We start from the raw sequence: 16,352 nt of genomic DNA, 5'->3' as shown, positions 1-16,352 counted from the left end.
TGCCTCTATTCGCATAACAGTCCCATGTTTGCTGGGTTTTCTATCTACATGAGACTGGTGTGCGAATTGGGGCAGATTACGCCTCCGAGTATGCAACCAAGCGAACTGTGCCGCATCATCTTGTGTAAACCCTCTGCCAACCATATTCCACCAACTCTCCGACATCCACATGAATTTGTGCAGACGCGGAGGTATGCTGTGTATATAAACGATTGCAATCATCACTGCCTTTCCTTTCCCCACATTAAGCTGAAACCTGACGTGACAGCCTCGCCTATAAATAAAATGTCAACAACACCCACACACTGAAGATGCCTGCTAGTCCTCAGTTGATATCTCATTAGTTCCTTGTGTAAGTGTAAGTGTCGGGCTGTCAATCAAGCTCAAGCTCAATGATGGCGCCGACCACGTCCTAACGGCCATCGGTTGAAGAGAAAGAATGTTTTAGGAAACTGTGTTTCTTCTGTAAATAATCCATTTAATATAACCGAACCGGATAAGCCACCGGAATTTTCTTTCGCATCAAATACAACCCTAGGTTGATGATTTTTCAAAATGAATTTATTTTATATACATGGGCGCCAACTGCAACAGCAAACACTATCGGTAAAATAAATGCTGCGTATATCTCGAAACAAAAGCGAAAAAAGGGCGCAAAACGCATTGTACTACGATGACCATCTAAAACGCTCTAATAAATCTAGTTACAGTTATACGTTTCTGACTTTTATGTTCGGAATCGACGAAATTTATTCTCCGTTTGAAATCGTGAAACACGCGTGCTTCTAAGATTAAAAAACAAATGCATAATATTACAATTCAAATTAGAAGAATCGATTCATTCCAAAATCCTCCCACCCTTCGATAGGTTTTGGTCAATACTTAGTGTCTAGAAATAGCAACTGGTGCAAATACAACTCAAAGCAACAATTAAAACAAAAAAAAAACTTACAATTGACCGCCGTAACGTGCACAATACTGTCCCCGACAAAGCGGATTTGGCATTGGGCTCCCGGAGATTTCGTCGCTAAAGTTACTTCTGTTGCGGGTCTCATTTTTTGGCGTATTTTTTTCTTGTCGGAAAGCATCTTCTGCGTGCAGGAAATCATTTAGCGGGTGTACTTAAGCTCCGGATATGGAACAAAGGAACCGCCGGATGCCGAAGGCTTGGGGACACGCGGTCGCGAGGCATATCTGCCGAAAAAAAGAAAGAGGTGGAATTAGGTTAATATTATATTTATGAAACCGTAACGGCTCAGTTAAAACATGGGCCTAACTCAGTAACTATACAAAGGATAAATTAAAATTGATTAAATTTTGATGCTATATTTTAGGGATCTTATAAATTATTTGTAAATAGTATTTAGAATTAAGCCACAGACAACTATACGTAACACTTTCAAAATTTCCATCGACTATCAGGTATCAGTATCAGGTACTCTAGCGTGCGAAGCTTTTTCTTTTTCTCACTCACTTTCGCAAACAAACACGAGAGAGAGAAAGATAAAAGAGGAGGCATTTTGCTCCCTCTTTTATCTCACTCTTTCTTGCATTTATCGAATGAGCGAGAAGAAGAAAAGAGCTGCCCACGCTAATGATCAGGTATCAGTAGGTCGGCTCCAGAGGCACGTTCTCCTCCATTTGGGAAATTTGTGCAATCGCCATTCATCATTTACCTGAGGGAGAAGGGAAGGAAAAAAGGATGGGACAGGGGAAAGGACAGATATGGGAATAGGATCGTCATATGTACACGCATAAGCGTACCACAATGGGTTCAAACAGCGACCTGAAAAGAGCACTGTGATAACACATAAAGCGTGAAGAGAGCCATAGCTCTTTACCACAGAGCGGGTCAAGAACAACAGAAGGTCCTGAACATTGAGGTTTCTGAAGTCAGTTTTACTTAATAAGTGTTTACCGAATACTCGGAAACGCCGTTGCACAAGAACTGGACAGTTACATATCAAATGATACGAAGTTCCATAATCGGACTCACAACTATCATATGCAAATGAATCAGCTTGCTGAATATTCGCCATGTGATAGCTGAGTCGGCAGTGGCCAGTCAGTGCCAGGTACCCATACAAGGTGAACAGCGTTTGCTGAATTCAGCTCCTCGATTTAAGTTTGACAAGCGATATCTATCTTCGACCTGGAGTTGGCCGAAGCAAGTGCTTTAATAGCAGCCTCCGCACATAAGAGCAAAGATTTCGGCCTGAAAAACGGTGCACTGTCTACCAAGTGAGTAAGACTGATACAGCCTTAGCTCACGAGAATAGACACCAGCACCTGCTCGACCTCCGAGAAGGGAGCCATCAGTGTAAGATACGATGCCGTCTGAAATACTTCCCTCCAGATAACCAGATGTCCACTCTTCCCGGGAAGGGAATTTCGTGGAAAATATCCTATATGGAAAATTACAAGCACTTGAAGGGTCACTTGGAGCAAGGACAATTTTGTCCCAATTCACCAAAAGTGGAAACAACGAGGTGTGTGTTGATGTACGGTTCACAGAAGTTTCCTCTAGTAGACCGAGTACCCGTAGACGGAAAGTGCAAGAAAGTGCTTCTTGTTTGAGATGAATGAGTAGTGGAGCAACGTCAAAGAGAGCTTCGAGCGCTGCCGTGGGAGTTGAAGAGAACGCTCTAGACATCGCCATTAAGCACATCCATTGGAGATGGGCTAACTTTGATTGGACCGTTCTCATTTCGCCCTTTTGCCACCACACAAGACATCCATACGCCAATATTGGCCGAACCACAGTTGTGTAAATCCATTTGATATACTTGGGTTTAAGACCCAAGTTGTACCAAAGGTTCGCCGGCGTTGCCTGAAGGCCATACAAGCTTTCGTGATTCTGAATTTAATGTGAGGTGTCCAGGAAAGCTTGGAATCAAGAATAACTCCAACGTACTTTACCTGTTCAGTCACATCGATTTCAGAATCAAAGAGACGCAAAGGTCGAACGCCATCACGGTTTCGCCTTTCCGTAAGAAGAACAATAGATGTTTTATTCGGATTAACCGAAAGGCCATATTGGCGACACCAACCCTCAACTACCTGAAGGGCGTTTTGCATCAGGTCGAAAAGGGTGCTGATGCACATACCAACTAACAATGTTAGGTAGTCGTCGGCAAAACCATAAGTAGGAAAACCGCTATTATTGAGTTGCCTCAATAGCGTATCTGCTACGAGATTCCACAAAAGCGGTGATAAGACTCCCCCTTGGGGGCATCCACAAACACCCAATTTCCTAATCCCTGCTAGACGCAATGTCGAGAAGAGATATCGGGTTTTGAGCATTTGGTGAATCCAATTGGAAATCATTGGAGATATACCATGACCCCGTGCGGCTTCCAATATGGCATCGAAAGGCACGTTGTCAAAGGCACCCTCGATATCTAAGAAAACACCCAAACAAGATTGCTTTTGAGCGAATGCTTTCTCGATATCGTAAACAACCTTGTGTAAAAGAATCACAGTGGGCGTACCAGATTGGTAGGCATGTAGGTTCACTTGAAGAGGCACGTTGGCCAGATGAACATCACGGATGTGATGATCCACAATGCGTTCTAAGCATTTCAGAAGAAAAGAGGTCAAACTGATAAGGTCTGAAACTCTTTGCTTCTTCATACGACGCACGACCCACTTTTTTTTTTTTGCTAGGTTTCTAGCTGCACTCTGAATAGAGTTGAAACCTCTACACTAGACCCGAAGATAGAAAAGAGTACGTAATCTTTCAGAAGCAGTTTGCCAGCCGTACGCGGAAAATGATATCCATTAAGACACTGTTGCCTACTGACTCAGAAAGTTACGGTAGAAGGTTGGAAAGTTTTCAATTGGTCAGTCAGTCAGGATTTGCCTATGTAGTGTTATGGTCACACGGTTTGTGTTTGTCGTCTTGTTCGATTTTGTGGTATGGTTCAATATGTTTTTCTTCTCGTTGAGTCAGTGGTCGTATGTTTGTTTTTTTTCATCGAATCAATCAAACCCTGTATGTTAAAATATAGTCGATCCTGTGTCAAATTGTTTTCTTGATTTCGCTAATCGTTTTCTACTTCTCTGTGTTCATCTCTTGTGTCCTTAAATTGTCATCGGTCCAAAACCCATAGAAACATGCAACTGAATTTCTGATATATTTGTTGGTTCAAAATACCATCTAAGAGATAAACAAAAATACGTCAAGTTGGTCAGTTGATTGCAATAAAATTTTAAAATAATAAAGATTGCTTGTCAACTATTATGTATACGTCCCCCTACAAATACTATGAAAAATGTTCAAATTCCTTCAATTGTCCTATCGGTCCTACCTAGATAAACCATGTCATTTTCTCAAGCGTAGCCTAGAAATGTCAACCTAGTCCTACACAAGTAACGTTGTTCAGTTAATATAAAGCAGTCAGTTTTTGTCCAAAATGTCACGTCGAACGCATTGACGTCAACAATGCGTTTAAGTGTTCGCACGTTAGCTTTGAATCTATTAGCACAATTAAGTGCTGCAAATCTCCTTCCCACTATTGATTCTTCGGTCGATTTTTATTGCTTTATTTAAAGAAAATATGAACAACTAACATTGTAAAAATTCGAAAAAGCGACTATGATATTAATAAATTACTATGTAATAAAAATCAACCGAGAAACGTGGGAAATAGAGCCCAAACAACATTTTGATGTCAGATGGCTGTAAAAGGTTCCAAAACCTGTCACAAATCCTATAATACTTTTATTAGGATTTGTAACGATCATCAAAACCTTCTCAAATCCAACCGACTTGGAACTATTGCTTGGGAATAGACTCTACTGAGCCCCGGCGGTTCCTCCTGTTTATCGAGCATGTCTGATGCATATGATCAGCCATACTCCATCTGCAGCAGCCGGTTCTTGATGAACCGTTGGAGGCGCATTAAAGTGTTAAAAAGGTGATATGTTTCACTAAAGAACACTACATTACAATAATCAAAATGAAACTCCTTCACTTTAATACCGTCAACCCCTGCGAACTTGGCCAGGGTGAATAAATTATTGGTTAAATTATAACAAAATCCTCAGCTCAAGATGAGATTTCAATTCACGGCTCTTATACAATAGGCAAGTGCTTTACTTACTAAGTCACTGTGCCAATTTATGACACGGCATTGATGAGCTAAGTTTTTTTCCATAATTTCATCAATATCCATCTAAACATATGTACGTTGAGTTAACTGAGAAAATCATTATTGATTCCACGGATTGGTATACCGGAACTTTGCATTTGCACGGAGAAAAATATAAAGTTATATCAATCATATTGCGGTCGCGAACAAGCATATTTGTGCACTGACTTTTATATAAGCCTTTTTTGAGATTGTATTACGCATAATACCATAGGACGAAGCATAACAGACGCTTGGAATGATCAAAATTGATGAACTGATTAGAGCAAGAAATATGGTTGACTCAATCATATTATGCAAACATCAACAATATTTATTATTGATGGTTTGACAGCTCATTCATTCTCATAGTAGATATAAGCATGTTTATGCTTAACTCAACCCCTCTTAACCCTAGAATCGAGACTTAAAGTAACTGTTTCGGAAGTTTGTTTTAAGCATACACAAAAATACGCTGAAATGAGGTTATGTTGCATTTCAAGAATCAAAAGCTTTAAATTTGGAATGAACATTTCCATAACAGTGGTATTTTAGTGAAATATGTTCTAATTGTAACATATTGCACTAAATACCACCATTACGGAAACGTTTAATTAGCAAAACAAAAGTCCTTTATTTTCCGTAAAAGTCTGTTTAAATAATTTGTGATTCAAATGATGTGCATCGATGTGCATTTCATAATTCAAATGAATCGGCATCGACCCGGAAGAGCAGTCCACGCGACGGCGTATTAGGCGGCCAGGGGTTTGATTTGCAGTAGGCTCCAGGCGTTTCACCAACGCTGAGGCATTCTCGTCACTTCGGCTCATCATGGGTTCTCTGGTCAGGTCGTCCGTCATAGCGAGCTTCATGGGGTGAACACTTCGTGAAATGACGGCATCTAGTCTGGTCCAGCGCATCTCCAGCAGGTCATCTAGCTTGGCTTGCACAACGGTCCAACGGAAACCGTCTAGGTGAAATCAATTTTTGGTGTCCGGTTTGTCGAGATTGCCATCGATCGTTCTCCTTTAGCAGCGGATGCTGGGTTCCCTTATCCGAATCGAGGGTTGCGTTGGTTCCGGTGGACGGCTTTTGCTTCTGTTTTGGTGCTGCGGCTGCTGCATTTCGGGCTATCTTTCAATCGGTGGTGCTGCACCTGGAAAACATTGAAACCAACATCGACATCATGAGTTTTGGAATTCTCGCTCCCCTTTACCGGTGGCAAACTTACCTGAGGCTGAAGCGGCAAAGTCAATAGATTGATCGCAGATTGATTAAATGCCATTAGCACACTTTCCATTCCCCCAGGAAGAAATAATTCCGGCAATGACAATTAGTGAACCATAAAACCATAAAACCAAAACAAGACAATAACACCTCCACCGCCGCCATGACGAACAATGACCGAGTTGACAGCAGTCAGGAGTCTCGGTAACCAAGGGGTTAAAGTAATGTCGTATATGCTTGGTTTAAGCATTCGATGGTTGATGTTCAATGATGTTTATTTAAACGAAATATATGCTTGATGCAGACTTCAAATCATTGTGAATCAACCTTTTGAAGCGATTATGCCAAGAATATATCCGAAGCTTGAGAGAACTATGTAAAAGGTTATATGAATCAGAAGACATTTCTGTCCGTGTTCACATGAAGAGGCACATCGGCCAGATGAACATCACGGATGTGATGATCCACAATGCGTTCTAAGCATTTCAGAAGAAAAGAGGTCAAACTGATAGGTCTGAAACTCTTTGCTTCTTCATACGACGCGCGACCCACTTTCGGAATAAACTTCACAGTAATATCCCGCCAGGATTCGGGAATATACCCTGTAGCAAAACTGCAAACAAGTATTTTTTTTTTCAAAACATGTTTGAAATGATCAAATCCCTTCTGAAGCAAAATAGGATAAATCCCATCTGCTCGAGGAGATTTGAAAGGAGCAAAGCTATTAAGTGCCCACTCAAACGATTCTATATGTAGTTACAATACTTCGAGCCGAGGCCAGGGAATCATAACTACAAGAAAAGACATCAGGTTCATCCGAAGATGTAATATCCACACATCCAGGGAAGTGTGTGCTGAATAAGCATTCCAGAACTTCCTCATCTGAGGAAGTTAGATCGCCATTTGGCAAACGAAGTTCGTTCACTCGGAAATCCTTAGATTTCGCAAGGATTTTGTTTAACCGACTGACTTCACTCATACTGGAAACATTTGTACAAAGGGTTTTCCAGCCGGATCCTTCAGCAGACCGAAGAGCTTTCCTGTAGGCCTTGCGAGCCGACCTGAAAGCCTCCGAATCAGCCGAACGTCGTCTGTTCCAACGCTTTCTACATTGTTTCCTGAGTTTCGCCAGATCAAAGTTCCACCAAGGGCTTCCTCTTGTGATCTTCACAGACCGTAGAGGGCATGCTTCTTCAAAAGCTTCCATGATGAAGGTCGTTGTAGTATCAACGGCATCATCTAAATCACTTGGTGTGTCAATTGATGGTGAGTATCCATGAAATTCGACCGCAACCAAATCAGTAAAAAGATCCCAGTTTGTTGACCGGGGATTCCTGAAACGCAATGTTTGCGAAGTAACATTTAAATGTTCAAAAAAGATGTAGCGATGGTTAGATAATGATTCTTCATCTGACACATGTGAATTGGTCAGCTCGTGACTAATTCTACTAGAGCAAAGCGTTATGTCTAAAACTTCCTCTCTAGCAGATACCATGAAGGTTGGGCGGTTGCCTATGTTAAGTAATGCAAGATCTGTACTACTTAAATACTCCATCAAACTGAAGCCTCTCAAGTTAATGTCTGAGCTGCCTCAGATGATATGGTGAGCATTAGCATCACTGCCTACGATTAGCGGCAGGCCTTTTGAAGTACAGTATGCGATGACTTGTTTGAAAGCATCCGTAGGGGATGGTTCATCATGCGGTAAATAAACAGAACAATAGATACATCAATTATATAGCACATACATCTCTGGTGGTTAGTTCAGAGATGGGTGTAGCAACTATTGCGTTGTTGACAAGCACTCAGGCTCGGGTCGGAATACGAATTCAATGCATACAGATAGTCTATACATTCACAATTTACACACTATTTACTATTCGACTCTCGTCTACGCCTTCCTTTTTCGATGCCTCTTTGTACCCAGGCAAGCCATGCATCCATATCATTGCTGTCGGGCTCGGGCTCGGACTCATCATCTTTCCATTCGGTACTCATTTCAGAATCTGCCGTGCGCTCTCCCTGCGATTGTTTTACTTTACGAAACAATTTTACGTTCCCATCCTGCTTCTTTCTCGGCGGCGACTCCGTTGTTGGTTCGATTATTTGCACACACGAGGGCTGCTGTGCGGATTGCTGCTCTTTTTGTTTCCTCCTCTTCTTTCCACCGCCGGTAGTTGCGACGTCGTCGATCGATGGCTTGTTCCTCTCTTTCTCGTCCACTGCACTGGAGTAGCTTGTACAGCTGTTCGGCTCGTTCAATTTGATCACTTGATTGAGGATCGAGCTATCATTGCCCGCGGTTTCGTTGGATGTCGACTGGTTGTTGGGTTTTACTTGGATTTACTTTTTGTATTGCACACATGTACTACCGGGATGTAGTGGTTGGGTGCAATGTTTACATGATGCTGGTTGATTACGGTAAGTAACCAGAGTTTCCTGACCTTGTATCGTAACAAACGATCGGATGTGGTTACGTAGTGTCATAGTTACTACGCGTACCCCAGAAGACACATGTTGATAAGGGAACGAAGGGCCCCAACTCAATTCCTTCACATTGTGCACGTCGCCGAAATGACGTAGGAATACAGTTATATCTTCATCGCTCACACTCTCGGAGAGGTCATGAACTTTGACCTCGGTGCAACCGCTGTCAATCGTCAACCGTATCCGATGCTTGCTACTTCAAGCTCGTGTTGCGCGTCGTGTTCTTTCACAATTTCTTCTGCGATTGCTTGGTCTGCACATTTGACATGCACGCATTTCGATGCATGATTGATCTGCAGACGTTTCACCTGATTAGGCTGTAATGCCTGGTTTAGACGGTGCAAGTGACTTGATTCCAGTCAGTTGAAAATGTCCAATTGAATGCGAATTGAACGTGTAAACACCACCGTTCATCTCACTTGAGCAACTGACTTGACTTGAACGAAAGTTGAACATGTTGAACTTTTCCGTTCAAGTCAAACGAAATCATCTCACTTGCCCCGTCTGAACCCGCGATTCATGTGAGTTGAATTCAAGTTATCTGTCAAATGAGCTGAATTCAATTCAGTTTGCTTACGCACCGCGCGAATTGATCAATGTAAACACTTGCTTCAACTGAAATGCATTCAAGAGCATGCAAGTGGCCGTTCGAGTCGTTTGCTGAGTCTAAACACATCATTCGTTTCGAATGAATATATTTGAGGAGTTGGCAAGTGGAATGCTCGTTTCAGTTGAACCATGTAAACCAGGCATAAGACAAGTGTCAAATTAACAAATCCGTGGATTTGTTCATAACTTGGCCGGCGCGTAAAGTTTGTCAGATCTATTTTAAATTTGTTCTCTCGTGAATTGAGAGCCATCACACCACACTAACAGAAAAGCTTCTCGCAATTCAAAATACGTCCAATCGATACGGAGACTGATCGCAAAACTGACTGCACCATTGCTCCGGTTAGCGCAGTAAGGGCAACATACTGTGGAGGGCGCCCTGGTACTCCACAAGCTCCGTTTGCGGTTAGGTTTTTATTAGACCCCCCTAGCCATTCATTCCTAGGCACGGTAAGCATAAACCCGCATCACACCATGAATTAGGGGTCACCTGTTTAGTGGAATCTTACCACTGGATCAGGCGGTCCGTAGTGTTATTCTTAGCCAATTGAGACAACCGCTACCGACACTACACAGCTATCTAGGAAAAGAAGTTAATATTGATGATCAACTTCATACGGGCTCGAACAGCCAGCACTTTCCTACTGTTTTACCAACGCTGCGCTCCATGAAACTTTGCTGTGTAACCCATCCAGGAGAAATGCTACCTACCAGGAAGCAGTGACCCTCACCGACTCAAAATGAACGTGTCAGACGTATCGGAATGATAATAACTGCTTGGGTAACATCTCAAGAAGCACCCGAGAGGCAAAATGGATCATATTCATAGCCTGTTTACCTGAAGAATAGCGAACTTCCTCGCTTATGCTGTCCGGCCGCCTTCAGCTTGGCATAGCAGTCACGCCAATCGTGGTACGGTTCCATTATGGGAAGATTACCAGCCTTCAATCTAGAAAAGAAGAATCAACCCCTATTAATCCGAATCCACCGGTACATAGATCTTCTCAACCCACCTTGATCCGTTGACGATCATACAGGTGGACACCACATGGTACGGGTAGAACATGCTCGAGCAGACAAACTGCGAAATGCTGGAGAAATAGATGCGTCCCTCCTTCTCCCGGATCAGGTACTTGCTGGCCAGATAAGTGGCCGAACTGGCAATGACCAAACAGCCCAGATCGCACACCAGCCTTGGCACGAATCCACTGAAGAAACCGAAAATACCATCTTGCGACCAAATCTCCCGAATCGACGCCCACACACCGGTGTAGATCTTCTCCCGGCCCACAAACTGCGCCATCATCCGAACGGAGATAACGTGAAACGGTTGGGAAATCACTACACCCGCCGCATGCACCACCAGATTGCGCTTCAGCTGCTTCTTGAACTGCTCGTCCAGCTGCCGGTCATCCTCCTCCGCATCACCGGTTCCTCGCTCATCCTTGGATTTGCGCTTCGAATCCGACTCCTTGACCACCTCCAATCCCATTTCGTCGGCGAACTTCTCGCTAAAGTGCGCGCTCAGCAGATTGCCGAGGATCTTGGCACTCAGTCCACGGAAGCACCCGTAGAATCCGTCCACATGCTTGATGTACGCCGCTACAAAGAAACATCTCTCAGATCCGGATCCGATCAAAGTCCAAGTTTCGCGCAAACTTACCGTACTGGAACACATTGGGCAGCACCATGGTCGGCCTTCCGAACAGCGTCCGACCCGGCACGGGAGCAATCGGCTCGAAGCCAATCTGCATCAGCACTTTGGCGTACTCGAGCGGGTGCAGCGCGGTGGTCACTCCGAGCCGGAGCCCGAAGCGAAGCCACTCACCGACTTCGTAATCGTTCCCGTTGTCATCCCGTTCCAACATTGTCGGCATTGCTGCGGCGGCGGCGGCGGTGGTGACGGATTTCACTGCGGCTGGTGGTCACTTGAGCAAGAACCTAAACCAAGAAGGACGATATCAGTGATCAGCTTGCTTCAGGAGACGGTTTCGTTCCAATTTTCACGGATTTTCACTGCGGATTACAGGCGGCAATCGCCGATGATGAAAATTTTCCAGCGATTATTTTTTTTTCGGATCGAACTGTCAAATGCGAAATCGGACCATTTGGGGAGCATCGAAAAATGATGGAAAAAATCGTAGGAGCTCGATTTCAGTAGAGTGGGATTTTGATGTTGTTTAGGTCAACAAGCGGGATTAAACTTCCCGGATAAAAATAAATTTATACACTGAGGCAAAAAAAAAACTTGGGAGATCATTAAATAGAATCCCTTTGATTTTGCGACACTACGATGAGTCATTTTACGAGACGTTTCGGATTCATTTCATGAATGAAAATTTAACAGGAACCCGTGAGTGTTAATATCAATATCAACACTGTTATCGTTTTGTAAAATAGACTAGTATTGTTCGTGCAGTTGAAAATCTGATTTTTTGACACGCGAAAATCGATTTTTCTCCTTAACCCTGTGTCGGACTTACGTCGGGCACAGTGCGCTGTATAGAGGGCCAGGCCGCTGTCCGCTGTCCAGCGCACTAGGTCCGACGTTAGGTTTTACGTATGAATTTTGAGAAAATTGAAAGTAATAATAGCAGCTTAAGCAATGATCTAGGGGCCGAGCTAAAATCTGTGTTCGAAGTGTTGTTCAGAATTCCTCACTGTTCCTCAGAGTTTTCGCATTATACAAAAGTGTGATCTGGCACCAATGTCAAACTACAACGTGTTGCGTGTGCTGAATGAAAATTGCAGTTTTGGGGGGATATCTTTCAACAAATTTCGTCGATCATCGATAAAAAAGGAACTCCGAATTTCTCAGAGTTGCTCTCGTTCATTCACAATGTCATAACGCCAAAAATGGCTTCTTCTGACACCCACCCTTCGTAACATTGTTTGCATGTTGTGATTTTTTTGTTCTAGGCTAGAACTTCTAGCTGTAACACCATGAGGGACACCCACCCACCTCTTCCAGCGTTATGACATTTGTGTACAAGCTATTGTACAGTGTCTTGCCCCCAGGCAATGATCAATTTTTACCATTTTTAACATCGTTCATAAATTATGCCACGCAAAAATTGACATGTATGTCATTTATCCTCATATATGGTTGAACCTTTACACTTAAGGCGAAACTGGAAGCATTTCCTAACTTTTTGGTTTTTGATTTTTTAAATCAATATTTTCAAATTCGGGTTTCGTGCACATGTTGAGTATGGATCAAGGTATCTTCTATTTTTTTTTGTGAAAGAAAATGTTTTTCGTTTTTGCAGAATCCATTTTTGAATAAAATTTCACAAAAAAATGGTTTCTGCAAAAATGGAGAACATTTTCCACCTCAAAAAAATCAGAAGATACCTTGATCCATACTCTACATTGTAGGGGTTGAGAGAGATACTGAGAAAATGATACGTAGGGCATATAGCATCAGCAACCGTGATGCACTACCGAAAAAACAAAGCAAGCGATCCGCATGAAATGAAACGTCAGTCTTGTAAAGTATTTCACACGAGTAGGTTGCATCATTGCATCCTTCCTCGTCTGAGCAGAATTGCGGCCGGCGGAATGGCCCGGAAAGCCACAGTGTCCGTCCGGACACGACAATGGCACAGCCGGTAGGTAAGCTCCCAGCAAATAAACTGTAAAAATAAGTGGTTTTCCCAAGGGTTTTCCATTATTGTGTGGCAGCAGATGGATACCAGAAGAACGTCGATTTTCTTTTCGTCGCAAAACGAATCGCGCGACTTGGTTTATGAAAAGGTTAGCTTTGTAGTTTCATTTGTTGGTTGGAGGAGGAGTGCGGAGAGTAGTGGAACGATGAGTTTGGATTGTGATTGTGATTTTGTTTATGTTTTTGCAACAAGAGGCAGAGTTATGATGACGTATTTTTATTGGAGAAACAATTTGGCAGTCGCTGTTGTTCTTCTGGCAGGATTGGTTGTTCCAGGTTGCTTTTCGGAACGGGATACGAAAATGTTTTGTGAACTTTATTTTGATAGCAAAGGCAAAAAATAGGTAGTTTTCTATTATGTTTTGGTTTTGATTGTTGTGTTTGACTTTTGATTTTTCCAATATTTATCAAGCAGTTGTTTGAGTTGTCGCTAGCGACTGTGGTTTTTATTTTGTCTCGTTCAGGGTTTTTGAACCTTGTTGAGAGGCCCGCTGAACTGTTAAGATATTTGCTTGGATATTTGCTCAATCAAAAGTAATAAGGTAATGGTGAGATATTGTTTGTCTCAGGGATAGATTGTATAGAGTGCATCGGATGGAGTCGTAAATAAACTATGAAATTAACATGTCTATGTGCATTAAATACTTGTACTGCGGTAATACAATTTTGTGTCACATTAATGCCCCCGAGAGGGTAAGCTGCAACCGATTTGGTAATTCCCCTGAGAGGGTAAGCGAATTCCCCCGAGAGGGTAAGCTAACAGCGATTTCCCCCGAGTGGGTAAGCTGCAACAGATTTAGTAATTCCCCTGAGAGGGTTAGCGAATTCCCCCGAGAGGGTAAGCTAACAGCGATTTTCCCCGAGTGGGTAAGCTGCAACAGATTTAGTAATTCCCCTGAGAGGGTAAGCGAATTCCCCCGAGAGGGTAAGCTAACAGTGAATTCCCCCGAGAGGGTAAGCTGCAACAGATTTGGTAATTCCCCTGAGAGGGTAAGCGAATTCCCCCGAGAGGGTAAGCTAACAGCGAATTCCCCCGAGAGGGTAAGCTGCAACCGATTTGGTAATTCCCCTGAGAGGGTAAGCGAATTCCCCCGAGAGGGTAAGCTAACAGCGATTTCCCCCGAGTGGGTAAGCTACAACAGATTTGGTAATTCCCCTGAGAGGGTTAGCGAATTTCCCCGAGAGGGTAAGCTAACAGCGATTTTCCCCGAGTGGGTAAGCTGCAACAGATTTAGTAATTCCCCTGAGAGGGTTAGCGAATTCCCCCGAGAGGGTAAGCTAACAGCGATTTTCCCCGAGTGGGTAAGCTGCAACAGATTTGGTAATTCCCCTGAGAGGGTAAGCGAATTCCCCCGAGAGGGTAAGCTAACAGCGAATTCCCCCGAGAGGGTAAGCTGCAACCGATTTGGTAATTCCCCTGAGAGGGTAAGCGAATTCCCCCGAGAGGGTAAGCTAACAGCGATTTCCCCCGAGTGGGTAAGCTGCAACAGATTTAGTAATTCCCCTGAGAGGGTTAGCGAATTCCCCCGAGAGGGTAAGCTAACAGTGATTTTCCCCGAGTGGGTAAGCTGCAACAGATTTAGTAATTCCCCTGAGAGGGTTAGCGAATTCCCCCGAGAGGGTAAGCTAACAGCGATTTTCCCCGAGTGGGTAAGCTGCAACAGATTTGAGAGGGTTAGCGAATTCCCCCGAGAGGGTAAGCTAACAGCGAATTCCCCCGAGAGGATAAGCTGCAACAGATTTGGTAATTCCCCTGAGAGGGTAAGCGAATTCCCCCGAGAGGGTAAGCTAACAGCGAATTCCTCCGAGAGGGTAAGCTAACAGCGAATTCCCCCGAGAGGGTAAGCTGCAACAAATTTAGTAATTCCCCTGAGAGGGTTAGCGAATTCCCCCGAGAGGGTAAGCTGCAACAGATTTGGTAATTCCCCTGAGAGGGTAAGCGAATTCCCCCGAGTGGGTAAGCTGCAACAGATTTGGTAATTCCCCTGAGAGGGTAAGCGAATTTCCCCGGGAGGGCAAGTTAACAGCGAATTCCCCTGAGAGGGCAAGCAGCAACAGATATGGTGATTTCCCTGAAAGACTAAGCTAACAGCGAATTTCCCCGAGAGGGCAAGCTGCAACAGAGTGTAGGATAATATATAAAATATGAAGGATTTAGAAAAAATGTAGTATGAAGCATGAATGATGTATGATGTAGAATTAAGAATGGAGGATGAAGGAAGTAAAGTATTGAATTAAGGATTATTGAAGTAAGGTGTAAGATGAATGTTAGAGGATGTAGGATGTAGGAGGTTTAATGCAGGATGAAGAATGAATGGAGGAATGATGATGATGATGATGGTTACAATAAAAATGGATAAATTATAAATGATGAATAATGAAGCATGAAGGGTGTTGTAATGTAGGATGTGGGACGAAGGATGAATAAGAGTTAGGGAAGATGAATGAAAAGTTAAGGGTGAAGATGATAATAATGACAATGATGATGATGAAATATAAAGGAAGAATAATGATGATGAAGGATGAATTATGAAGGATATAGGGTGCAGGAGGTTCGATGTAGGATGCAGGATGAAAGAATGAATGATGATGATAATGGTGATGATGAAAAATGGGATGAAAGATGTATTGCATCTTGCTTTGCTTGATAGATTACCGTGCAAATGTTCAATCGTCTAAAATATTTGTTCACACGTCTAACACCAAAGAAAGTAGCACGTAAACAAACCGATTATTCCATGCACCACCCAAAAAGTGTAACCGACGCTTAAAATTTCTAGCAGCGAAACGAACCAATGTATGCTGAAACAGGTGGGAACATATTGTGGTGTGACAAAAATTTCTGCAGGGTGTCGAATACGGTGCAAAAAAAGCAATATACGTCTATAGGATTTAGGAAGAAGTATGTAGAATGTGAAATAAGTTATGATTATGAAGAAGAAAGAATGATAATAATAAAGATGATGATCATAAGCTTCCTTAGAAGGATCTAAAAAAAAATAAAGATTTAAAAAAGGTGTCAAAAAAAGAGGATTTCAATAGTGATGATTTATTGTATTGTTTTTTTAATAAGGATAATTATAAGTTGTGGTTCAATAATGTTCAGTGTATATGTGGTTTATATTGTTGTAAGAGAGTTATATAAAACTTTTGTATTTATTTCATTTTCTTTTACTTCTTAATCCACTGGAGAGTAGAACAGAGGGAGAATGTAGGGGTTGAGAGAGATA

General features: G+C 42.8%; 1 protein-coding gene across 1 annotated transcript; it reads right to left on the bottom strand.

Moving 5' to 3' along the window:
* Positions 1-543: 543 nt before the first annotated feature.
* Positions 544-11,542, bottom strand: LOC109407921 (mitochondrial carrier homolog 2). The gene is made up of 4 exons (XM_029876486.2): positions 11,119-11,542; positions 10,469-11,057; positions 10,294-10,404; positions 544-1,194 (listed from the first exon to the last, which is right to left on the bottom strand). The coding sequence occupies exons 1-4, from the start codon at positions 11,330-11,332 to the stop codon at positions 1,110-1,112; spliced, it is 999 nt and encodes a 332-aa protein (XP_029732346.2). The 5' UTR covers positions 11,333-11,542; the 3' UTR covers positions 544-1,109.
* Between the last annotated feature and the right edge of the window lie 4,810 nt (positions 11,543-16,352).

Source organism: Aedes albopictus, chromosome 2, assembly GCF_035046485.1.
Source record: "Aedes albopictus strain Foshan chromosome 2, AalbF5, whole genome shotgun sequence".
Lineage (NCBI taxonomy): Eukaryota > Metazoa > Arthropoda > Insecta > Diptera > Culicidae > Aedes > Aedes albopictus.
Note: the sequence above shows the minus strand (reverse complement) of the source record. Positions and strands in the feature narration are given on the sequence as shown.